This window comes from Neodiprion fabricii, chromosome 7 (genome assembly GCF_021155785.1).
Source record: "Neodiprion fabricii isolate iyNeoFabr1 chromosome 7, iyNeoFabr1.1, whole genome shotgun sequence".
Classification (NCBI taxonomy): domain Eukaryota; kingdom Metazoa; phylum Arthropoda; class Insecta; order Hymenoptera; family Diprionidae; genus Neodiprion; species Neodiprion fabricii.
In genome coordinates this window covers 3,733,528-3,760,701 of record NC_060245.1, presented here as the reverse complement: position 1 = coordinate 3,760,701, position 27,174 = coordinate 3,733,528, and the positions used below count along the sequence as shown (strand labels likewise).

General features: G+C 38.3%; 1 protein-coding gene across 1 annotated transcript in view; it reads left to right on the top strand.

The window, feature by feature from the left end:
- LOC124186440 (synaptogenesis protein syg-2-like) overlaps window positions 1-27,174 on the top strand; it is a 222,259-nt gene that overhangs the window by 31,872 nt on the left and 163,213 nt on the right. Inside the window, exon 4 of the mRNA XM_046578176.1 lies at window positions 626-658. Coding sequence (XP_046434132.1) covers window positions 626-658 — 33 coding nt within the window. The remainder of the gene's footprint in view (window positions 1-625; window positions 659-27,174) is intronic.

The window sequence follows — 27,174 nt, the reverse complement described above, 5'->3', positions numbered from 1 at the left end:
TTTTTTTCTAATTTTTTAAAATTTTTTTTTCTTCATTTTCTTTTACTTTTTTTTTTTCCTTTCCCCTTTTGCGAAGCTCTTTTTTTATATATAATTATTTTGTTATTTCGTACCCCTGTTTCAAATTTTTCTTCATTCTTCTCACTCTTCTTCCTACTCGATGTTCCGTTCTTCTTCGCTTACTGGGAGAAAAATGTTTCGTCGGTATAACGGGAATCTTTACGATATGTAACCAAAGAGTTTTTACCGGAAAAAGAAACGAAAATATTATATCGATAGTGATCGTCGTTAGGCTAAGCGTTGTTTTGCCATTTGCTGCTGCGAAAGCTCTTCGCGTATTTGCACGATTAAGCTTCTACCTTACATAGAACATGCCTATCCATTATTGTCAGGAAAATAACATGGAAAAAAAAAAATATGATTGACAATATTACGATATTAGGGCGTGCAGGATGTTAAATAAATTGCCGAAGTAATTCCCACATGAAACGAATTATCTATAATTATGTAATAAATTATAAATCATTATAGTTTTATTTTTAATAAATACTCGCTTAGTTTAATTCGAAAGAAAACCATTTATTTTCCTATGATTTTTTATGATTTAAATATGTTTTTGTTACAGGGATCCCGCGAACAATTTCGGATAGGCGAGGAGGTTGGTTGATAATTTTGTTTTGCATTAGGATTAGAGAGTAGATTTTCATCCAACAACCCTCTATAACTATATTAACATTATTATTGTTATTATTATCATTACTAACATTATTATTTCTATTATTGCTGTTATACTATCATTCGACAATCTTCCCATTAAAATATATTCACTATTTAGCATTGTTATCAAATATTATAATCGTACACTATACGATCGTTTTATAACGAGTAAAAAGCAATATGTTGTTAACGCCACTCTATTCACGCTTGGACTTATTACATAACCATGTCAATTGACTGTACTTTGATCGAAGATTTGCTTTCTCTTATTGGTTGGATTTCGTTTTTGTTTACTTCGTATTTCGGACTTTGTATTTTTTTTTTTTTTTACTATCTTCTCTCAATTTATTTATTTCTAATTTTTTTTTTTTCCATGTGTTGAAAACCTGTGATATACTATATGTATACACGTATATGTATATAATATGAAACGTAACCCTAGACTAACGCATTATTAATCCCGTTGTTAATCTGATCCCAAGCTTAGATATTTGAACAAACTAACAATTGATGATTAACAAATTTGCTAAAATATTTTGACGGCTTTACGGTCCCCCCCCCCCCCTCCCCCCCGTGCAACGGGTGTCTCACTTAGAAAATGAACGCGCAAAAAAAAAAAAAAAAAAATTCATCACCGAGAGTGAAAGAGAAAAGTAGATTCGGAAAAATCTATTTATTACACGTTTCAGCCTTGACAGAATTTCAATCTAATATCCAAGAAAAAAAAAAAAACAACAACAAATTATCGATTTTGGGAATAATTATATTCAATACGTCGTCTCACTTCTCGAATTATAGTTCAACGATTCGATACTAATAGACAGAAGTAGAATATTTTCCACTATTGAATAAGTCGGAACGACTGCTAGTGTAATAGTGAAAATTAATATTATTAGTGGTAAAAATTTTCCGGTTGTATGTCAGAAATTGAACAGTCGGTAAAAAATGATAATTTCATCGATCAAGGACACCCGATGTAGCCAGTTTGTATATCGGTAAATAATTGACCATAGGTATTGTAATATTATTATTATTATTATTATTATTATTCTTATCTACATACATACACATAAAAAATAGTTAATCGATGTTTAGCTGTGTGGATTTATATTATTATGTGTATTATTTCACCGAAGAGCATAAAGATGTTGCTCGTGCAACAACACTTTATACATATAACGATTACACGTTACACGTATTCGCGTGATTGAAAGCCCCCCCGCCCCCATTATCTGTCTCTATCTCTCTCCCCCTCTCTATTATTCTATACATATAAATATATATATACACATATATATATATATATATATATATATGTATATATGTGTATATATATGTGTATATATATATACATACACGTCTATTCAACTATTCTTATATCTTCTCTAGCTGTGACTATCTATATATTCTCACTGTTCGCTGTTTCCTATTTCCTGTTATATTTATGTAACTTCTTAAGATTTCATTTTTTTAGATGCTATTATATAAACTACTCTGAAAGTTCGAATTTCGATTACGATTCCAATCGAGGGTAAGTCAAACAATTTTCAATCTATAATCGATCCGAGGGTCGGAATTCCGGCTAGTTTGTTATTTTTAATTCGGTAATAAGAAATTTATTGTAATCGCTACTTGGTAGAGCTTCTTTCTTTCTTTCTTTCTTTGCTTTATTTTTATTTTTTATTTTTTTTTCCCACTTGTAGTAGGATATTTAGCAATTGAATAAGTTTTTGAAAAATTTGATTTCTATTTTAGGTAATCTATTCTTTTTTAACTGCGTGTCTGTTCTCGATTGTTTTTTTTTTTTTTTTTGTTGCAAATTTTTATTTATCTATGTACGTACACTTTTTTTTTCAGAAATCTGTATTAAGAAGAGTTAATATACGATAACAACTGACATGTTTTTATAATAATAATGCATGTCCGTTAGATTATTTTTCAATTATTCGATTACGGTGAAATATTTTAGTAGCGAGTAAATTTTGAAGGCAAAAGAACAAATTGATCGTCCGGTAGTGTAAATATATATTGAACAGATTTTTTTAGTGAAATAAAATCACGTAAATATCAAAACTCGAGAAACTTTCAAGTCTGATTGAGTGTTGGACGAATTACAGATGGTTAAAAATCCGAACCCTCGGATCAATCTTTGCAAATTTGAAAATTGGCAAGCTTGTTCAGCGATAAAATTAATTTATCGTTATACGTATAATTGAATCCTGCGTTCCCGAATATATTACACTTTCATAACAATTCGACGTAAATTCTTTAATGTGAAAAAATAATAAGGTGAAATTATTCCGCATGTTAACGAGAAAGAAAAGAGTGAACAAGAAAGAGAGAAAAAAAAAACGGAGTATGAAAATATTCAACGTCCTTTTTATTCTTCGCGAAAATTCTTGAACCTAATCATGATTTTATTCGTAAATTCCTCATTCTCAAACACCAAGATTCACGGTGGAATAAAAAAAAATAAATAAATGAATAAATAAACTAACAGAAAACGAGGCAACGAAACGAATTTTGCTTTCTTTAAGCTGTGTGGTATTTTTTTTTTTTCATTCTCATCCGAATATTGCTTTCTTGAGTCTTGTACGAGAATGTCGATAAAATAATTAACTAGAGCCAATTTTGATAAATCACGCTTTATCCTGGGTTCTTTGAAATCAAATCTTACTCTAGATGATTCGAATATCGAAGAATAACAAAATCACCGTTGATCAATGAAACGTTTGAATTAAAATACGTAACATTTCTGAATTCGTTTCGGAATAATATTGAAAATCAAGAAAAAAAAAAAGGAAAAATAAAAAAAAAATTGATCGAAAATAAATAAAACACACCGTTGATCGATGATCGGAGAGACTTTTCCGAGGGTTGAATTTTACGCGCGGAAAGAGAGGTCGGATAGACTTTACCGCAAGCGAGCTTTTGCGGGTCTGGGATATAAAGCGCGTGACGAGCGGAGAGAGACAGGAAAAGCTCGGCTTCTTCGCCGCTCGGTTCGCTGCGAGTAACAACGCGACATTCCCTCTCGAAGTAAGGAATGCAGTTACAAAGAGGCAAGTACCTCCACCTTAAACCCGAAGCTCAGCTGTCAGCACGTCTACCTCGCACCCTCACCTGTGCACTACAACCTATCCTTTTACTGTCTTGCATTCTGCCTTGTCAGCTATTTTCTCATTTACCGCGACGCGACGCATACAAGTCCTCGCACTGACAAACTCGCGTCGTCCGCTTCGTCGATCCTGATCCTTTGCTGTCCTTGCTTTGCTCCTTTTTTTTTTTTTTTTTTTTTTTTATCGCCACCTATTCTCTTACTATACGCGAAAATCGTCTGCTCGGATGGTTTATCTCACAACTGTTGTGTCGATTGTTATGCAACATGATTTTTGAACATATTTTTCACCTGTTCTTTTATCATAGGCGAAAATTATCTGGTCAGATAGTTTATATCGCAATTGACGTGGAGATTGTTTTGTAGCATGATTTTTAATCAAATTTTATGATTTTTTTTCCCTTTTTCTATTTCGATTTTTGTTTCAACATTTTCACGGTTTAGATAGAAACGAAAATAAAACGGTTGTTAAAACGGGACGGTAGTCTGAAGTTTTTGAAAAGTTGTTGAGGGGAAAAAACTCAGTTAGTGATAATTATTGAATTATGAATATGTAAAAAAAAAAAAAAATTAATTAGAGAAACGGTGTGTAAATATAATTTAAAATCATCAACGGTTCAAAGTTCCATCGAGATATCAAGTGTGCATAATTCTATAGTCGTTTATTCATTTTTTCTTAATCAACTCTCACTTTACAGTCTCTGTTATTTTTGAAATTTGAATACATCGAACTTTCAAATTTTAAGAAACTATAGTCAACTTATTTCTGCCGTTAGAAAAATTTGCGTTAGTCATATAATTATTTCATCGAAATGAATACTTTCAGAACAGTGAAAAAAAAAAATTCGTGTCAAAGAATTCACAATCATTTGAATAATTCTAAAAATATTCCGATTATTCGACCACTCGAATATTCGATTCAATTCGCACGGCCCTGAAAAAAAAAGCTTCAAGATCTTCGTGGCGTTTTCTCGAATAACGGCGACCCTTGTACACCTGTCACTTTGGACGTCTAATATCTCAAACCGGGAGGGTGAAGGTTTCGCGGTCACCGTGTAGCATTATCGAATAAACAGAAGTCAGCGTCAGGAGAGAAAGAGAGTGAGGATTCGGGCGGGCAGCCTGTTGCATATTAAATATCGTTGAATTGCATCAATTCGTTGGATTAAGAGGAGCTTTACGGTAAGCTCGGGACGGTTTTACGGGTCCAGGACACGAGACGTGTATAAACGTTCGTCGCGGACAAACCGCCAAGTAGGCTTAACCCTCGCCACCTTTACTACTCGGGTACTATTATACTTTGGTGGAATGAAGATCGACGGACTGCCGGGTTGTAAAGAGTGTTGAGAAAAGCCCTCAAACCATGATCCATGATGCTTTGTACGACTGTTAAAATATTTGAGTAACAAGTTTCGGACGGAATGATCGAATTTTTACAGTTTTTTTGTCGATTTTATATCCGCCATATTGGATCCGCCATCTTGGATTTAGAAATTATCAAACTCTGACTTCGGATTCGTTTTCAGCGGTCCCGAAAACTCCTGAGTAAAAAAATTGAGGCGGAAATGTTGAAGGGAAAAATACGCGACTGAAAGGATTCGTTCTGATCGCGAGTCTTCATTTTCCTACGGAAATTTAATTTTTTCGAAAACTTGGTGAATCGTGATTTTTGAAAGTTTTTTCTCTTTGTTTGTTGAGAATGGCAAATCAGTCGGACTGTTTGAGTCGAAGGACAGAAAGAGGATATGAAATTTTTCTAAAAAAAAAAGAATCTTGACATCATTTTCTGTATGACATTTAAATTCCTAGTAATCGTGAAATCGAAACTGAGAAATGAATATGAGATTTTTGGATAGTACTGTATGACATTCAAACATTCATTTCATAACTCTTCTCCACCAAAGCTGCTAATTTCTGTAGGTATTCGCGATTCGAAATAATCTTCCGGATTATTAAGTTTAAAATAAGTTCAAAGGTCTTTTTTCTTGAGATTTTTGAACACTGATGTGGCGATATGTTTTTCTTGGCAACACTGCCCGCAAGCTCTGGATCTAACTATTGTGTAAATTCATCGTAAATTTTTTAACAAATGCTAGAGACTTTTGAGTTGACAATACATAGAGCTTTCTAAAGATTTCTGAATGCGCACTTTTACACAGATATTTTTTCTCGGTACTTGGCAATACTGCCCGCAAGCTCCGGATCTAACTATTGATCCAACTATTGCGTAGATCGATCATCAATTTTCTGGCGAATACTGTAGATTTCTGAGTACCGATAAAAAGCTACACGTTTTACTCGGGACCTGGCGACACGGCCCGCAAGCTCATCGATGAGCTTGCGACGCGCCTACGTTCAATTCGATGGATGGAGATGCCGGTGTTGGTGCTGGTCGGTAGGTAATAGGCCACGTAGCCGACGGCGAAGCGCTGCAGTCGTTGAGCTTGCGACGTGCTTCCAACAAATCATCCGAAAGGAAACAAGAGCCGAGCTTCTCTCTGCATCCCTGCACACACCCCCTGCCCCTCCCTCCGCAAGCCCCATTCCGCGATTTGATTTATACACCGTTCTTGATTACAATTGATTTTAGCTAGCTGCTCCGCCGTCGACTCGAGCCGCGTCTAGGCCACCCGCCCCCAATCCCGTTTTCACCCCCTCACACCCCCCGTATCTGTGCTCAGGAGCAATTCCGGGACGTAACGCTTTCCGCAGAACGTTCGGCTTGACGAGGGACGAAATTCAGGGGGATGAGGGAGAAAAGGATTACAGGAAGATCCGGAGTTTACAGTAATTTTCTCTTGTTCGTTTCGAATAATTTCATTCGATTTTCCCGAGTTTGAAGCTTTTTTTTAGTGTCTTGTAATCAATGTGAAACGTCGCGATACATTTGATTGCAATTTTTATAACTAGTTTGAGTTTTGCCGGGATATTCGTTAAGTTTTTCAACATTTTTGAAGCATCGACTTTTCATGCTGCTTCAGATTTTTATTTATTTTTTTTCTTTTTTCTTCCTTAATAACTTTCGAAATTTACTGACCGTATCATAAAATCTGATTTGTATCTACAATTAACACGAATATAATTAAGGAAATGTAAACCACATATTTCTGAAAATTACAACGATTAAATGTTGAGAAAAAAATAATTCCGATTTCGAAGAACGTTTCGAATAATTTTCATCGTATTCCGAATCGGTTGAAAAGATGGCCAGAAACTTAGACACCATACATTTTTTGAAAGCGAAAAATATCAGAAGGAAATTTTGAGCAATTTTTTTCTTCAAGCGTCAGTGAATTCCGTAATCGATTAACTGTTGAAACCAAGCTCGTAATAATTTTATTTTTCAAATTTTTTACTGTTTTTTTTTTTTTTTTTTTCTCAGCAGAATAAATACAGTATGCAGGATGAAATTTCTGTAGAATAGATCCCGTAGAATACCTCATTATTCTCTATAGGACTTTTAGTATGGAAGAAAAATGTCTGTAGAGAAATAAGATACAATCCGTCCAACCGAGACGAAGAATATGGATAAAATGGCGTCGTTCTTACCGTAGAAAGCCAAAAAAAAAAGAAACACAAAAAAGGGTGGAAAAACTGTGCAACGTTTAACTTACGTAATACCGTGAGACGCTGGAAAATATATGTATATAAGCGTAAAAACCGTGAGTTGGTAAAAGCCGTATTTGAGTTGTGCTGGCGTCCGTACCGACAAATTTCGTTTCACACGTTCACCTAACGCGTACCGTATATCCAGTTTATATACAACTGGGGGGTGATTCGGGGGGAGGGTTTAGGGGTGGAATTTTGGGCTTATGGTTGCAGGTGTGTAGACGAAGCTTGCGGGGTGAGGCAAAAGATACGTGCGGCATACCTGGAACGTATCGAAGGGGAAGAAAGGAAGAGGGTGGTGAAGGGGCGGGAGGGGGTGGGGGGTGGGAGAACGTGGCGTAGAAAGCCGGCCTTAATTTTCTCCCTCACGTACGAATATTCCAGTCGTCGGCGTTGAGCGTCGCCCAGATTTCATTTGCGATAGGATTTTGTTCGGCCTGTAAGGGTTGCCGGTGCCTGGGAGAATACCAACCCCCACATCACCCATCCCCATCCCATAGGGTCGGCCCAAGGACCGGCGATCATGGGATTTTGGGAGAGGTTTGGGAATCAGGTTGAACCTGACCTTACGCAGCGTGCAAAAGCGCCACCTTCCCGTTTTACCCCCATTTCCCCCTCTTCTCCCTACCCTGCAGGACGAAAATCCGGGACCATCGGATTACCCGGACGCATGGGTAAGAAAATTGCGGGTGGGGAAAAAAAAAAATCCCCCGACTGTTTCTCTTTCTCTCTCTCTCTCTCTCTCTCTTTCCCTATTTCTATTTCTCTTTCTCTCTCTCTGTTTCTCTTTCTCTTTCCATGACCGGAATTCCCCGCACGCCCGTCCAGCGACGACAAAACGCCCGGACGTTTATCTCCTTTCCTTATACCTCCCGGCCATTTTACCCTGACTCACATGTATGAAACTACGTGTGTAATACTCGTAAGCACGCACCCATCTGACTTGGACTTGGCAGACGAGCTATGGCGACGGATGAAGAGATATAAAAATTTATCCGAAGAGGGTTAAGCTTCTACCCTGTTTCTTTTTTTTTTTTTTTTCTTCTCAATATTCTCTTTACACTTTCTTTTCAAACTTTTTTTGTTTTTTTTGTACTTGACGTTTTGACTGGATGCGCACAGATCATGTTTGAAATTACGATTTCATTTATTTATTTTTTTTTTGGTGTTGGAACGTATAAATCTTCTCAGTCGGTTTCAAGTTTTTAAAATTGTTTCCGCATGATCGAAAAAATGTAATAATAATTCCCAGGCCCTTTTGGATCTGTCGCAACATGATGCTAAAAAATGATCAAAATCTAAGGGGGTGAGGAACGTGGGCTGAAAATTTTACGCGGAATGCCCCATATGTATATCTACAGATGTGTGCCGATATTTCTTTAGGTCGCGGTTTCGTTAAGTGTTTCCTCCTGGGTGAATGATTGGCGGGTGAATGCCAAAGCGGCATTTTCATCACAATGGGTCGAATGTATAGGCGGCCCCTGGATATGGCTGGTCTCACGGCGCTTGCTCGGTCAAAACCTGTAACTCGGGACGGGCAGCGCATTTTCGCCACCAATCCAAGCCTCTAGAAGCTGCACGTTTAGTTCGAATACCCCTGAATAACATTCTGTTGTGATAAAGGGCAGCTACGAAATTCCAACAATATTCAAACAGTTTTTTTTTAACGATACCTGTTTTACTCAATTTTTCTAGTATAACTTATTAAGGTTATAAAAATTCATTCAGATCTTCTGACTTGATCGTATACTCAATTTGTAACTTTTGGAAGTTTTCTGTTATTTTCGAAAAGCTTTTCTCTCATGTCGGTAAAGTTTTAAATCGCGTGGTTTCTTTCTTCACCCTGACGTAAAGAAAATATATACCATCCGAGTAACATTTGCACATAATACGCATATCTTCGATATTGCGTTAACAAGCGATACGTAACTGTAAATTTAATTGCCACGAATTCTAAAGAGTGGCAGTGAGTGAGTGCTCATCCGCAAGGTCCCGGCAGTCTGGGCAAGTGGATGAAAAACAAAAAAAAAAAAAAAAACGAAACGGGGATGAAAAGAAGGAAGGAAAAGCTCGAATATCACGGACGCAGGAGTGGAAGTTGAACCGGGTGTGCAGGGTGAGCGAGTGAGTGCTTCACGGTTATTCGGTCTAGCCGCGTATCCCGCGTTCTATACCTTCTACCTTCCACCTTCCACGTTCGAGGTTATTAAAAAAGTGTTCCAGCATCACAATAGTCGTGCGGAAAAAGAGGAACGGTAGATATAAAACAGGGTAAATGGAAAGGCGAATGAGGGGTGGGGGGTTGAAGAGCGGGATCCCGGGGATGAAAAAGGGCGACAATGAGAAGGGGAAACGGAGCGGGAGCTTGAAGAAACAAAAAAAAAAAATAAGAAAAAAATAAAAAACTATAGTCAGATAGCGGAAAGTGGAAAGCAGTAAGTAATTATTGCAGGCAGGGAGGTGACGTTTCACTACCCTTGCAGACTTTCTCTCTCTCTTTCTCTCTCTCTCGACTTTACTCAACTTCGCCCGGTGAAATACCGCGGGTGAAAAGTCGAGGTAAAAGGGATCATTCGCCTTCCTTACCTACCCCCATAAAAGGGCGCGAGGCCAGGGGTAGGTCAATTCATAAGGGCGTCATCTATCGGGGCGAAGCATTGTCTCCGTATCACAATGCCTTCTGTGTACTTGCTTCGTTTTTATTCTCCCCTACTCATCGTCATCGGCTTGTTTTTTTTTTCGTTTTTTTGTTTTATTCTTATTCTTATTTTTCCTCTTCTTCTTCTTCTTATTCTCATTCTCGATCCTGAACTTTAACGACTCGAGGGTTCTGACTCCGCAGGCTATTGTGTTCTCTCCTACCTTCTCGCTCTATTTTCCTTTTCGCATCCGTATTTCGGAACCGCTGAAGATTCCTCTTGAATTTTTTCGACGCTCCGATACCTCATGCTCGATGATTTTCCTCCTTTCGGTAAGATCCCATTTTTTTTTTTTTTATTTTTTTTTGTTTGTTTTTTCCGTCATTGCGGTTATTTCCGTCGAATATTTCAACTTCGGGATGTCGGTTTTCAATTTGTTGAACGTTCAATTGACGCATCGTAAACACTGTGTAAAATTCAACATTTCGAAGATGCTTCGAAAATAATTTTGATATGAAGGAAAATAGAATAGACCATTCTCTTATTTTAAAATTATCAAAATCACACGTTTAATCGTCAATTTCGTAGATTTTGGTTTAATTTAATTCAATTTCATCGAATTAATTTTTCAAAACCCGGAGATTTTATCACTGGCATGTATGACCATTAATTTTTTTTTCCGGATCAATTAAGTGCGGGTACCCTTTAAAATTGCAGTCAAAGGAATTTTTGAAAATGTTCTTTGGGCGTGTGAATTTTGAAATTGACGTTATTCCTTATCAGTTTTTGAAATAAATTTATTCAGCGTTATTCGACTTGTAATACCTTTCATTCGGTTCGAAAATCTTATTCTAACATATTAATTGTTATCCTTTTTTCATCCTTTATTTTTTTTTTTCAACCACCTTCTGACTGACAAATATGATCGTGTGGAATATTTACAAATTTTTCCTGATCAATGGTATTTAACTACGTCATTTCAGAGGTCGAACAATTAAATCCCTGTGCTAATAATTGATACTCCGGGTGATATCAACGGGATCGTGATATGCAAATAGGTTAAAATAATTATTATCACGTCGCGAATTCTATCATAAATTGCTATTTATCAATAATGATAACTTCATTCTTTACCGTCGCGTTTCATTTTCGTGTCTTTTTTTTGCTCTGTTTTCACTTCAATTGACTGCTTTCCTTTTTTGTCTCTCTCTTTCTCTCTCTTTTTCTTTTGTCATAAAATTTTCACTCATCAATTCGGCACCGTTTGTTGATATTTTATTTATTCACCGTATTTTATGCATACCCACCGCACTTTTTTCTGCATATCACTTTCTCTTTCCTTCGATCTCTCTTTTTCTTTCTACCTTCTTCTTTCCTTTCTACCGTCTATTTTTTCACCGTTTTTTTCCCCCTTCTTCTTTTGCCGTACCTCGTATGAATATTCAACAAGCTTTTTCAGAAGCTTTCGCTGCTCAAAACGAAATAATGCATATATACAGATATACATGCGAGTATGTATATGACCTTTGAATAATAAATTTACGCCATACTGTAAGTAATGACTGACACGTGATTCACGCGCTTCAACCCTCAACGCGCCAGCTGCAGCTCTTAGAAGCCTCCATTTGTTAAAAAATTTTCGAGAAAATAACTCAGTCGGAATTTCTTAAACACGAACTTCGCATCTTGTATGCACTCATTCCTCGTCATATACATATTTTACGTTGAAGTTTGCATTAACGAGAAATTTAAGTTCATATATTTTATATTATATATATTTTATTTTATATATATTTTATATTTGATAACGAGTTAAAGGATTTCCAATAATTCTTGTGCCTTTTGTTTATGTTTTATTTCTTTTACGTCACTCGAGCTGCAGAAACGTTTCACAAACGCAGGTGAACAAAGTTACGGCGTGCATGTGAATTGCACGTTGAATTTTTTTGTTTTGTTTTTTAGAGGCGATTATTGGCGACGGTTTAAAAACGGTTGAGTAAAAACGGCGTTGACGTAAACTGCGGCAGGGCAGGTTGAAGGGGAAAAAGGGGAATTGAAACCGACTATCGTAAAGCTAGTAAATCAATTAACCTGCCTTCGTGAATAAATCACCATTTCACAACTCCGCTTCCATTTCGTGTATCTGTCGGTGTGCGTGTGCGGATGCATAAAACGTGCATCATGCATGTCTATAACCTACCTTCACTGCAATTGGCATTTATGCACAATTTATCGACAATTTTGATCCGGCGATTGTGTCATTCTTTTTCTCTTTAGAAAAAGAGGGGAAGAAACAGAAGGGAGATAAATGAAAAAAGGATATCAAAAATCGGAAAAAAAAAATTGATCACACGTTTTCCGTAGATCAATTTTACAGATTTTACAGCTACCGCAGGTCGTTCGATGACGCGTGCTTCGACTATTAAACCGTCGAATAATCGAGAATAAAATAAAAAATATTATTATATTTTATTTTATTGCGATATTCGTAACGAGAGATTTTTATACTCTGTTAAACAAATTCGTATTCTGACTGTTCTTCTCTGCGAAAATGGTACCAAAAGCTCAGGCTTTTGTAATTAGGAATTGGAGTTTTAAAATTCACAAGAAGTAAGCTGATCCCTGGAGTCATCAATCACGAATGCTGAAGAATTCAACGAACGTTGCAAATGTAATCGATCACGCTCGTTGCGTGTTCCATTTCATCGAAATGATCGTAATGCGGATGAGAAAAAGACTCGTATGTTCCAGGAGTTTATAGACAAAACATTTCCCCCGAGGATATCGGTATTGAAAGATCCGTCGGTATAAATGGAGGCGTGTAACGATGTGTAGGTGGACAATTTATCTCGACGCATAGCCACCGAAGTACGTAATTTGTCTTACCGTTGACATAAGTGTAGTGAAAAGACACAAAAGCGCGGTGTAGTGAGAGTGCAGAAAATGGCAATTCCCGGACCAATTAGCGAGCAAAAATGTGACTAAACAATGGCGGGATGTTTGCAGTGAGGCTAATACCGATACACTTTTACCGTATTTTCATGCACGTACACGAGTGTTGTTTAAAAGCTCGACGTTCCGTTCCCGGAGCAATTTGTTCACCGAGAAACTCGATGCGGCAAAAGCTTGCCGTTTTCCACGGAGTCGGAGGCAGAAGTTGGAGGAGACTCTGATAATGCGGGACTCTCGGGTCCGCCAGGATCCTCTGCGGCATACCCGCTATTAAAATTCACGCTGAAACACGAGCGAATTCCATCAGACACTGCACCGCATAACGGTGGAAAAAAATACTAGGACGTGGAGAATCAGAACACGAGATAAAAAGACTCGTCTATTGTCACTCGGGGAACAGATTGCGGCCACGAGAATAGAGCTTTTGAGAGTCCTCGGTTCCGATAATTCGCGGCGTAAAATATTCGCCCATTTATTGTTCATTCGTTTCTCTTTTCAAGTTAAAGTCGGATCGTCGTTCACTTTTACAAGGAAACTACCCAAGGTGCGTGTCATAGATTTCATTTATTCTGGGCCATGTTTCAACGCACCAGAAAATATTAGACACTTTTTCTTCTCACGTGCCGACTCGGCCGTTTGAGGGGTGCAAATTAGCCTGGAAGTTTATCCTCGATAAATAAGAAATGCATGCAGCACCGCGCTTGGTATCGTCTGTTGATAGTGGATGATGTTTTGTTAGGTGTATCAGAAACAATAGCTGGCATTACGTCATCGCTAAAAAGGGTTTGAGTCTCGGTGGAATGTCGGTAAGTTTCGGTAGTAGGGATCTGAATCCAGAAGTTTTCTTGTATTCAGATTAAATTTAGCAAATCTGCCTCAATGTCAAAAAACTAAGCTAAGGTAATCACGTCGCAAAATAAGACAATTTTTTTATCGAAGTATAACATGTCGAAGAATTGGAAACATGAGCGAGATTCAACACGTTGATTGTTTTTTTTTTATCAATGCGGTTGCCCGGATGATTTTCAAGCTTTATCAAAAGCACCTGCAGGGCTGTCAGTGATTCCAGTCAAATGTGGTCAAGAACGGAACGTTGCATATGTGGTATGAGTAATTAGCATGAATTCCAGTAGATTTTGAAATTCGCGTGTGGCTTGTCGAGGGGATTGACTGCAGATAACGGCGTAGCGATGCTGTTGGTGGAGGGAAGATTGACTGTCGAAGGGACGGCTCGATCCGGCGGGGAATTGAAAGCGCGTTGCACTAAAGCGATCACAGAGAATGAATTTGATCGAGGACCACGATCCGCGAGGCGTATAATCCGCGATTTTAATTAATTATAGCTCATTGGATTATATAAATTGGCAATACTCAATTACAGGGGAAATAATTCCGTCAGATTCGGTCTGCGGGTCCGACTCTACGAGTCTTCACCAGCTATTGCACCAGCTCTGCAACGATGATGGGACAACACTTTGTCCGCACGTGCCGAGCGTTAGCCACGCTTCATTGTGTCCACGTTCATCGAACAGAGTGCCGTCATCCCCCTCTGCTTTGCTTAATTCTCAACCCTTGTTACGGATTTCTAACACGGTTCAACGCCTGACCTCCTAAAATAAAATAACGCTTGAAACAAAATTTCAACGCGGCTTTATTTTTCGCTCATTTTTCTACTTACCGTGACTTTTTCTCATCCACCGAGTGACGAGCTTTGACTGGGATTTTAAGAAGCTCAGAGTGCCAGCTTTTCCGGAACTGCTACATCTTCAAGATTTTACATATCCAGTAAAATGGTCTTGACGCTGTTTTCTACATCGTGATCCAATGACTTTTGTATTGAAGTTGTAATCGCAGCTAACGTTTCCGTTTTCGATCCACTTCGTGCCGAGCCATAGTTTTTATATTGCTGAACTGTCTAAGCGTCCGTCAACTGTCTGACTATCAATCCCGTTCAGAACGGAAAATATCGATGTCTGATACTCTACATCTCCGATAATAGACAGTTTTACCTGTTAAGTGTTCTCGTGATTTCCTTCATTGTATCGTCGAAGCGTTCGTCTATCTGTGAATTTGCACATTTGTGCAGTTATTCGAACAATAATCGTGTTTCTGTTCGCTGGTTGACGTAAACTGGTGACAGCGCGGTGGGATTTCATTTCGCAGCTGAATTCAAATTCATGAGATAAATTCACGGTGTGAAAAATTTCCGACTATAAACCAGTGAGTGTAGCCATATTATACACGTTGTACTTTGTGACAAAGTGGTGAATTTTTCAAAGTTTCAATCCCTCCGATCGCTCGGGGCGGTTTCCTTTCCTACCCGGAGCTTTTCTTTCCTCTCCAAGCAGCTACTAACTGTCGCGGAAAAATTAAATAATTCATTACGGGGTAGCGGAAGCTCGCCACGGGATCAAGACACGACCTATGAAAGTTGGAGATCTTCCAGGAAAAGTACACTTTGTCCACGGACGGCGATCTTACGGTGTTCGTATTTGCGCAACGGAATGGGGGGGGGTTTGAGTTACGGTGGCGTCGTTACTTCATCGAAAAGAGGAAAGGGGGATAAAGCTTTGAGGAAATCGTTCCATGGCTCTGAAGAGAGAGAGAGAGAGAGAGAGAGAGAATTTTGCGGCGTAACGCTGCCCCCACAGTTTTCTCGCCACTTCTTCGCCTGCAGCCCGTCTGAATAGAAATACCCGATTTATCAACTTTACGCCCGCGCGTAAAGTTTTCCGAATGGGAAGTTTGTCCCCGGGTGTCGTGAAATAGTCCTTGAGATATCATCTTCGCGAATCGTGACTCTTTCTCGAAAGCTCTAGCCTAAGGAGCTTTAATTATTCCATCGTTATTCGATGGTATCTGTGTTTATTTTTCTTCTTTCACCCCCCCCCCCCCCCCCCCCGGCCCAAGTTTTACTCAACTATAAAATTATATCGACTAGTAAAACTTTCGTTTAAACGCCGCTATCCGAGTTAGAAAAAGAAAAAAAGAAAGAAAAAAGAAAATGAACCGAGTCCAAATTCCTTCGTATGAAATTATGTTTCAAGCTATTTTTCAATTTTTACCACAATTCCAGAGCTTTTATGCTCACGTTTAGTTTTTTTTTTTTTTTTTCTTTTGCAATACGCGCCGGAACGCCGGGGTGTAAGTATGGCCGTTAAAGTGAGGAGTCCCCGCGAAACAGCCAATTGCAATTTGTCTCTTTCATCGGGCGTTTTGCACGATATCTAAGGTGCTCGTGTTACAGTTTTGAAAACGTCATCCATGGTGAGTCGGTTGTTTGAGGGAAAAGCTTCCGGCGCGAATGAAAATGAAAATGTAATTTTGCGGAATCCGTTATACGATACGGAGATTCGGGGCGCCGGAATCGGAGTCTACGAAATGATTCAGTGAGCCGGCACTTATCAGATGTGAACAAGGTTGATTAGCATAGAAATTGGGTCATACCGACGAGATACCTATTTATGCAAATAACCTACGTCGCGAGATATCTGTCAGCGAGGCTCTCTGCGGCAGTCGAGAGTTCAGTTTGACTTCAACTCGAGTTATCTCTCGACCGGTGTATAAAGAAGGGTCGTCTTGCAGGCCGTCCTCGCCTTTCCTAGTCGAGGGATGGGTGTATAATATGAAGAGAGAGAGAGCGAGAGAGAGAGAGGGGCGAGGGATGGCCGATGGTTGGGGTGAAAGGGGGGAGGAGGGGAGGGACAGTGCCAATTATTTTTATGGAAATTTTACAGCCCCGAGCTTTTAAAAGCCCAAGGTCCTGAACCTATATACCGTCTTACTTAAGGATTTGATTGCCTCCGTTCGTACTGCGGGATGAGCTTCCATCCTGCGCTTTCAGGACCCTCAGGATCTTGAATAGCCCCGCGGTGCTTTCCTAGCCCGGATAACTATCTTCTACTCGCGTTACCGTTCTAGGATCGATCCTTATGTCCTTTGTGTTTCGCGTTCAATCGATTCCGGATTATATACACACTTCGTTCCGATGGCCGATTTTTTATGGCTCCTTTTTATCCGTCATCCTTATACCCGTCTTCACTTTTATCATTATTGGCCCCGCGGTGACGGAAGTCTGCCTCAATTATCATCGGTCTTTTGTTTTTCTTTTTTTTGTTTCCATCGCGTCGTTATCGTCAAGCTCGAAGATTTTTTACAACTCTTGAATCCTTTTCTCGAAGATTAAATAGATTTTACCGCGAAATACGAAAGCTGGGAACAAAGAACAAAATAACATTCAAAGAAGAAAAAAAAAAATCTAGCAGCGTTGCTTGTGCTCATCACGACCAACGCGAATGGAACAATCTTTTTGGCTATGTGAGAAAAAATACAAGACATAAATCGTTTTATAGAAAAGGTTCGATGTAATTGAAACATCAGAAATGTATCAATTTTGTTGTTTTGATAATCCATTCATTTGAGATTCTTTCAAACAATAATTTACTCATTTTTCTAACTTTAAATTTCAAAGCCTCAATTTTATAAATTTCCTGATCGTCTATGGACAATTATTTCCCGTCTCAAAACAGTCATTAAAAAATTAATTCGTGTTTTGTTAACTTTTGTATAACTGGAGAATATTTCAATATTTCTTAATAATTTCTAACCTCGATTTTCGCTTTACGTTAGTTTTTATCGGTGTTCACCGAAGCGAAGTAGTGTCGCTTCAGTGTTTTTTTTTTTTTTTTTTTTAATCAGTCCTCGACCATAGGAAACGTATAGTTTCCATCGAAGTTGCGAAACGAGGTATGGATTTTCCCGGTTTTAATTCAGCCGTTTTCGTTCAACGTCGCGTCTCGATGCCGAGTGAAATAAAGCGAAGTGACAGCCGAAAAGACAGACGGCCGATAGCAATTCAGGCGCGGAATTGCCGCACGGTTCTAGATCCGAAACGTCGAGCTTAGTTTTGCGCTTTTCTTTTCCCGGTCACATTTTTTCTCTTCTTTTCTTTTTTGGTTTGTTTTTTTTTTTTCCCCCCAATTTTTCATTACTATCGTTTATACCTGTTTATAACTCGCCACGATTTTTTCCACAAACCGTATCGTGTGTAAATGGCCAGGATTTTTTTTTTTTTTTTCTCTTCTTTCCCTTCTCTCACACCGGTATATTTATTTCATTCGCGAAAAGGATGATTTTCTCTTGACCGTTTCAAAGGCCTTTCCACCGGGCTTTTCCGAAAAGGCTCAACGAACGAATGAACGGCAAGGGGGGAGGGGGGAGGGAGGGGGGGGGGGGGGAGAAAACGGGTTTTGCACAATCGGCACCGTTCATTTTACCACCAGGAAAAACTTTTCTCATTTCATCCACGTCGGGAGTTTCGGGTTTAAATCGGTTCCGCACGTGTGAAAGTATCCATTCCCCTCCGGCCTCGTTTCCAACTCTCCAAATCACCAGGATCTATATATATATATATATATATATATATATATATATATATATATATATATATATAGTTATGTACATATGTATATATATATATATATGTTATACATTTTAAATCAGTTTTAAAACCACAATCCAGATATCCGCCCAAAGGCCGCCTCTGATTGACAATCAGATTCGTCTTATATACCAAGGGGAGAAATATTACTCTCATTTTTTTTTTACCAAGCGTTATTCAGACTTCATGGGATTTTTCATTCTCTCTCACAGCACCTGTGGATTTCAACAATTCGGCCGATGATTGATCGTGAAAGTTACCAGGCCTCACTTCCAATCACTTAAGCACTGATTTCAAGTCCATTTATACTAGTTATCAAGGATTTTTTTCACGGGTTCTTTTGTTTTTTAACAGAATTTGGTGAACTTGAATTTAATTTCGATGTCTATATTTTAATGAATCATCGGAACTTTTAAAATAACTGCGAAACACTTTAGGTTACTGAATGAAGAATGTTTGAATCAATTGAAATGAGCTTCGAGTCAAACTGTAAAGTACATATTGAAGTTTTTTAAAGACCCTGAAGGTTGAATTAACTTGAAATTGCTTTAATAAATGTTTCTTATAAGCTTAGATTCATCGAGGACACAAATGAATTGAAATGAATTGAAAGAAATTTAAGTTGATGAGACTTTGAGATACTTTAAATCGACTTCGAGTATACCATACAAATTTTTCAACGATTTCAACGCATCTGCATAATAAATGACTTGGAATCATTAAAAACAAGCTTGAAAACGTAGAAATTCGGAGACATTCCGAGGTTTTCATTTCGAATAACCGACGATAAAAATTCTTCCGGCAAATATCTCCGTGACAACTTTTGCGGTTATTGATTCGGCGTCGGATGGTCCTCGATTAATTATGCGATGCTGAAAGGATTGGCTGCAATATGAGGATTTGCGAAGCGGGTTGATCCGCGTTTAATCGAACCTGCACTTGATTCGCTGCGTCGGGGATTGAAAATGGTCAAGAGAAGTTTTCATATCTTTCGCGCAGCGTTGCGAGTTTCCTTTGCGTCGGTATTACTGAGATCGGGGAAATTTTTCATCTCGACGATGACAGACCCGCGATTTTTCCAAATGAACGACATGTTTGAATGAAAAGAATGAGAATCTCGGCCAAACCATTGCAATGCGGGGTGCAGACATTATCACGCAGCGATACGTTGGATAAAACGAAGAAATAAGTTGGTCGGTGGAATAAAAGAAAATAAAAATCACAGGGAAACAGGAGAAAAAAAAAAAAAAGAATTGTAACCACCGAACGGCAATCTTGATTCGCTGCCAGGCCGGTTCAGCTTAATTGCACATTTAATTACACGAGGGAGGTTAAATTACAGAACGGAGAAAATATATGTACATAGATAAGTGCGTATTATTTGTTGTATATATATAGGACGGAATCAATAATGTTTTTTTTTTTTTTTTTTTTTTTTACCGTATCTACATCTGTAATTGACACGAAATTTTACAACTGAATCGTATAGATACGATATCTAATTTTATTTACAACGGATTTATTTTTTTACTAGGTATCGAAAAAAGTACTACTTTGGGGGTGAACAGGGGGAATTATGAAAATTATTGTGTAATGACAGAATTGACTGTCTAAAATTTTTTCTGTTAATCATTGATCATGGTACAGCAATAAGTTGACGGTTTGGAAGCGATTCGAATATTATTCCAAACTGGAAAAGCGAAGGAATTGAAGGAAGAGGGGATTTGAGAAATTATTTTCTCGTAAGTTTTATTAAGGAGATTTCAAATTTGTTTTCAGTCGTCAATTCGACATCGCTTTTCATTCAACATAATCAATATCGGTGAAATATTGTGAATTCAAAATTGGATATTGCTACTATGATGAATAAAAAGTGTTGAAGTAGATTTTTTGGAATAGAGTAAAATATGACAAATTCAACGAATTTGTTTGTTGCTACCTTGTACGATCGATAATTGAGCTTCCGTTCGTAAATTCAGCATTCACAATTTTTTTTATTCTCGTTTTCTATTTTCAAAGAGATCTTATCGTAGCTTGCGAACGCAATAATTTCATGAATAATACCCAACGTACCACTATAACATGACAAAATTAATGAAAAATATCGATTTCCACCAACTGACCATCTTAATTAGCCAATGGGTAAATTAATCCCCACGTGTATTCGGAATTGTATTTATAATTATCCTGAGCATCGTTTCTGGGTCAGTGTGTCACGCGTTTTTATCGCGGATCTCGAGGCTCACAAAGAGCTGATACATACATTGAGAAAAATTTCATTTGTTACAGTAACTAGAAAAATTCACTAAAACATGTATCGTTAAAAAAACTGTTCGAATATTGTTGGAATTACGAAAAACGGGGTACGCGTAACAATTTTGCGCTATTGTCGATCCTTTTTTGGTTATTGCAACGCAAAATCAGTTTGTGAAATCTATTTTAATATGATTTGATGACCGATTTTTTTTTTTTTACAATTGCTTGTCTAGGCCTAAGATATATCCACGAGTTTGAAGTAAAAAAAAAATTTTTTTTTGACCACCACTTTTTGAAAGATGAAAGATATGTTTCAAAAAATAAACAAAATGTTATAGACGCCGAAATTAGAAGGGGAAGTGAAGTCTGAGAATTTTTTCGAGCACAAAAGAATTGTTTATTGTTATAATAATTTTTTCTTATCTTGATTCTTCTTTTTTTTTTTTTTTCTTCACGATCCTATTTAAGCAGTTCGCTGTAAATTCCTCCCGAGTCTTGACCGCACTGCCGCATTTTATCGGTGGTGAAAATTCGCCAACACCGCTTCATCACCGTGCCGAACTTTACCCTTAACTCTCTGATCTGCGAGGGTAGATAGGTAAAAGATTGCCGGCGCGGTTTTCGAGGGTTAGAAAAAGAGCGGAGCTACGGGGAACTTTGGTTCAAACTCATTGAACTCGTCCTTTTGTCAACAAAAGTTTGGTTAATTAAGCTTTTGTTGCCCGATTTTCATCCAGTCATTCCGCACCTCGAGCTTTAATACAACATCGATGTACGTATGTATGCATATGTATGTACGAAATATATGGGTAAAGCTTTTTCGGCAAAAAAATCACCGTCGATAAAAACTGCAGGGGATCAACCCTCGACTCGGTGACTCGGGGAAAAACTCGTTCCCTTCATTTTACGATACAACCACCCTTACCCTCGCAATTAATCTTTTCAAAGATTAAAAATTGGAAATAAAATTCTCAAGCTCGTGGTGCAGGTGAAAAATTCTTGGCTTCGATAGGTGCGGAACTCCGCCGATCGGCGTGTACAAGCTTAACGGAAAAGCTGTCGATTCTGCAGATGGCAGGGGATGAGGGAGGGGGGAGGAGGGGGGGGGGGATGAAAAGGCAGGATAGGTGTATATATATTTTTTCGCTGAGCTTAAAAGCTGACCATCGCTTCGCCCCCGTGCAACAGCAAAGCTCGTTCCGTACGTGCTTCTGACGCGAAACAAAGCGTAAAATCGTTCACGTTAAAGTAATATTTATTGCTCGGAGATATATTATACGTATATAGAGGTATATACACGTGCGTTTATATAACGCATACATATATATATATGTACATATATAGATGTATTTACGAACCGTTCGATGTATAAACCTGCCGATTTCTATCTTGACGTATTACTTCGCCCGTCACACTTTCTCATTCCCATTTCCACCCGGAGCCGTTTTCTCGTTATAAAATACGAGGAGCTTTCGCCGGTCGGAGTCTGTTTCAAGCTCAATCTTAACTTTGAAAGGATTATATTTTTTTTTTCTATTTTAACACACCGAATAGAGGATATTAATCGTTTGGAGGTGACATTTTTCCAACCGAACTAATTTAGAAAATCATTGGTGATCTGTAGAATTTCGGGGTCGATGATTACGATTCTAAAGTCAGAATTGCAAATTCCAAAATGGCGAGAAGAAAATTCATTTTCCGATACTTGCGAGTTTTTTTTTTTTTTTGGTTTCGAAAAAAAACTAGCGTACGGAAACTTGTCAACAAAATATGCATACAAAACTGTGTATGGGGAATTGGTAAAAAAAATTTCAGAAACTCAGCTGTCTACGTTGGAAAGAAAAACGATTTTATTTTGTTGAAGAAAAAAAAAAACGGGCCAATCAATTCGTAAAACTATTGAAATTTTATCAATCAATTTGATACAAATATTATATCATGACGTAGTCGCCGTTACTTTACGTTTCCGACATGTCAGGGGCGTCGGATTTTTTCGGCGCTTTGTGAACGGGTGAAAAAAAGAGGGGGGAGAACGAGGGATTTAAAAACCTAGGGAGAGCTCGTGTGCGTGAATTTCGTACACTCCAACCGTGGAGGAGAAGCTGCAGAACTCGCAACCCGAGAGTTTATGGTTATAGTCGTTGGTGGATGACCGTGATAGCGGTGCCTCTCCCCCTCCAAAATTCGAAATACCGGGATTTTGTAGAGTAGTTCGGGGCGTTGGCACAACTCGACCGGACCGTCCTGCTATCGGAATTTCATCTCTTATCGCCGGTTTGTTACATACATACGTACGAGTTATCGGCCCTGCGGTGAAATGCCCAGTTACGCCGTTTCGCCGCTGTAAACCTTGCCCGCTTTGCCTGTTCGTACGAATGTAAAATTCGCGGTCAGCGTTTGACGACGTTTTTGCTTTTTTGTTTTTTATTTACAATCAGAAAAATGGAACATGACAATTAAAAGAGTTACATCTCGCCTACGTCAATTGCAATTTCAGAACTTTTCAATTAGAATCACATTTCGTCTTTGTTGTTGGCTCTTGATTTTTGACGGTCTTCGCGAATTTCGAAAAGTCCGTGTTTTTGCTTTTTTCTAATCCAAAAACCCGAACCTGAAAATAAAAGTACTTGACTTTGTTTACATTCAACCCCATTTTCATGATTTTCGAATTGGAATGAGCTTTAAGTCCTTATTCACTGTTGGTCCTTGATTTCTGAATATTTTAATCAATTTCGTCAAGCCCATGTTTTTGCTTTTTCCACAATCCAAAAACTCGAATCCGAAAATCAAAGTATTTCTTCTGGCTTACATTCCTTGATTTCCAATGATTTGTACCAATTTTTATAAAACTCTCGAAATGAAACCAAATAATTTCTTGCGAAATTTTTATTATAATTCTCTACATTTAATAATTTTGATAATAGATAATCATTCAATATTCATACAAATTTTTTTATATTTATAAAATACGAAAATACACTATGATAAATAATGTTTGTAGATAATATTCGATATCAAGTCTTTAACATTTTCAGCAATTTGCAAATGTTCATAATTTATTTTTATCGTGTTCGATTATTTCTGGTCACGTATGACTGTAAATCGATACTAACAGGCCTGACTAATTACCTCGAACGATAGAATTTCTATTTCCATAGAAATTTACTCAACAAATCAGAGTTCTAGAATCGAAATGTGATTCGACAGTTCTTCTCGAAAATGTTTGTTTATTTTTATTTTCTCAAGATTTATTTGAAAATAACAGAAAATAATACTAACAATTGGATCGTCAGTCACGGTAAAAAAAAAAAAAACTTGATTTGAATTTGACTCCAACAGAATTGACGGTTACTAAAGCACCCTTGAAAAAATTTCGATTCTGCAATAAGTCGGCGATGAAAAGTCAAAAATAAAAAAAAAAAAAAAAAAAACAGGTCAATAAATCAATTTTCCCTCGTCACGGGAGGAATCCCTGACACTGATAAAAAAATCAGCTCCACTACTGTCAATATCGAGAGTCCTGAAAATAATTCCTGGATTGTCCGTCGAGGGTTAAAGAGGGACGGGGGGGGGGGGGGGGAGGGGATTAATAGAAGGTTGAGAGGGTGGGGGAGGAAGAGGTTGTCGATCAAGCTGAAAAAAAAAAAATTCCGAGTTCCTCGGCGAGTCACGCGGGGTTCCGCGTGATCCTGCGGGATCAGACACACCGGGAACTAGCAGCAGCAGCAGCAACACCGAAAGGGTAAGACGACAGCTATATCTAATAAGTCGACCCGAAGTGTGGTCGTAAAGTGGGAACGAGGTTTGGGGGGACTCGCCGTGGCGCAGTTCGAGTGGAGACGGAGTGGACGGATCGGACAGCGAATGAGGCAGCGGGATGCTCTTCACCGGGGAAGTAGGGTCGCGTAGTTTGTTGGCTTGCTCCCTCGGGACTTGTTCTCTTATCGGAGGGAGAGAGTGAGAGTGGGGCGGGGAGGGGGGGGGGGAGGAAGCCCGCCGGCCCCTCGATTCCCTCGATATCCTGAAAAAAAAAAAAAGAAAAAAAGAAAAAAACGAGAGGTAAAAATAAGAAAAGTAAAAATACGAGGAAAATAAAGAAAGCACGCGTCCCTTCGTGCAGTAGTATAGAACCTACCGACCCTTAATCCAACTTGACAATTTCAAAAATAACAAATTCCAACCTTGGCTCGCTACTATTTTTATATGTACGTGCCCGGAATCGACCCCGTTACGAAATACCGACTTCGTCGCATAAAAATGACAATGATAATACAAAATCGGACAGCTTTCGAATTGCCTCAAGCTTCTGTTTTTTTTTTTTTTTTTTTTTTTTTTTTCGTCTTTTCTCTCTGTCTTTATTCTTCGTTCTCCGAATCGTAAGTTTGATGAGAAAACAATTGTTTCGCAACGTTGTTACGAGTAGATAATAATTATACTTTAAAGATTTTTTTTTTTTTTCTTTGTATTATTATTATTTGTGCACAATTTTTGCAAAGTTTGTTCACTCAAAGAATTGTAAGTGTAGAAGAAAAAGTTGTCGATACGATCTCGAAATATTTCACAACGCATGATTATCATCCTGACTTTGAAATAAGTAACGGAATTGTTTTTTTTTCTTCCAAAAACTGTGAAACATTTCGGGCAATTCCCAAAAATCCGTTTTGTTTTTTTTTTTTCGTTTCACAGAGCTTTAGATAATTTTCTAAGCAAATTAATTTTCCTTTTCACACGCATTATTTCGTTTCTACATCGTAAACTTTTGTTCTTTTGATAAAAAATACCTGTTTCTCGTTCCATTGAAAAAGCTTCACAGCTTTTCGATTTACAAAAAAAAAACGATATTCGACGAATCTCCTATATATAATACGAATACCCGCTTAATAATCGTTCGAAACGTGACGAAAGGGTGGGAGAGCCGCACGTTGTTTCCGGTTTCTTTTTTTCTGGGTCGAGTGCAAGCTCGTCTACTCGAGCCGAGAAATAATTACCGGTGGAAGCTCAACGGCGAAGGTGAACCAACGCCAGCGTGCAGTTAAAGGTATAAAAGTAAGGCTCGTAAATGCAAATGGAAAATAATCAAAATAGACCTCAACTGCTATACGTAACGTAGAGCGATAGAAGCGAACTTGCAAGCCGTAGGAGGCTGCTGGATGGGTACGCAGGTGGTGTTTGCAAGCGGTGTACTAATAGTTGGTAGGTAGAATCCAGGAGGAGGAGGAGGAGGAGGAGGAGGTAGTCTCGACAAATTGGACCTCCTCTTCCTCTTCCTAGCCCCCCCCCCCCTCTACCCCCTTCCGCAACCCCTTTTCCTCTACCTTTCCAGCGACTAGTCGCACTAGAGTTTACGTCCCTTCGTTTCGTGACGTGTCGTCGCCACGTTTCGCAGCTCGAGGGACAAGGTACTCAACTTTTCTTGAAGCGTCGGGAACGTACGGGAGGGAGGGGAGGGGAGATTTTTACCGTGGAACATTTAAAAATGCAGCAATGCGGAGGTTTCTTTGAACTTATACCGCACGTTGTGATTTTATGGAAAACAAAAATTAATGGAACGGAAAATAACCCGAGCATACGTGTGGAGTTTATTTTTATGTATATATAATACTGTATTTCATAAGAGTCGGAGACTGCAAGGATTTGATCAAAAATTTCCAATTCTTGAACTGGCAATCTCTACACACACACTCTCTCTCTCTCTCTCTCTCTCTCTCTCTCTCTCTCTCTCACACACACACACACACTTTTATCCTATGATTCTACTTTTTACCGTTGCTGCTGCTGCGGTTTTATTACGTGATATGAATTCCGGGGATAGATATATACATGTATAGATAAACATACACGCACCTTATTTGTTCGTTGACCGAATCTACGGTCAAAGGTCTCTTCTTTTCGACATTTCTTTTTTTCTTCCTTTTCTTTTGTTTATTTATTTACTTATTCTTTTTTTTCTGCTCAATTCTCTACTCCGGGATTTATTTGGACAAGGTATCAAACTTGTAAGGGTGTTGGTTTTTACCCTGACATGTTCGATCGAGAGAAGCCAGGTCATTTTTCTTTCTGGACTCGCATAGGCTGATCGAATTATGATAGAAAAGGTTAACTGAGTCAGCATCAGCAGATTCATTGATGCGATGAAGTTTATTTGTTCGCCGACAAATTTACCTGGTGACTCTTGAATTTATACGAGGTGTGTGTATACGTAGGAAGGTGTAAGTGATTTTAAAAGTAAGCTGGGAGTACAATAGTTTTTTTTTTTTTCTTAATTTCAAGCAAGAAATAAGTCGATAAAACGTGATAAATTGAAAACCGATTTTTTTAGAGGTAAGCCGAAATATGGGGCTTTGACCAAGAGAAGGATAGAGGATAATTATTTTCAAATCAAAATGTTCGAACGCACAGATATTGAAGGAATATTTCTTGAAAGCTGTAAGAAAGCGAATAAG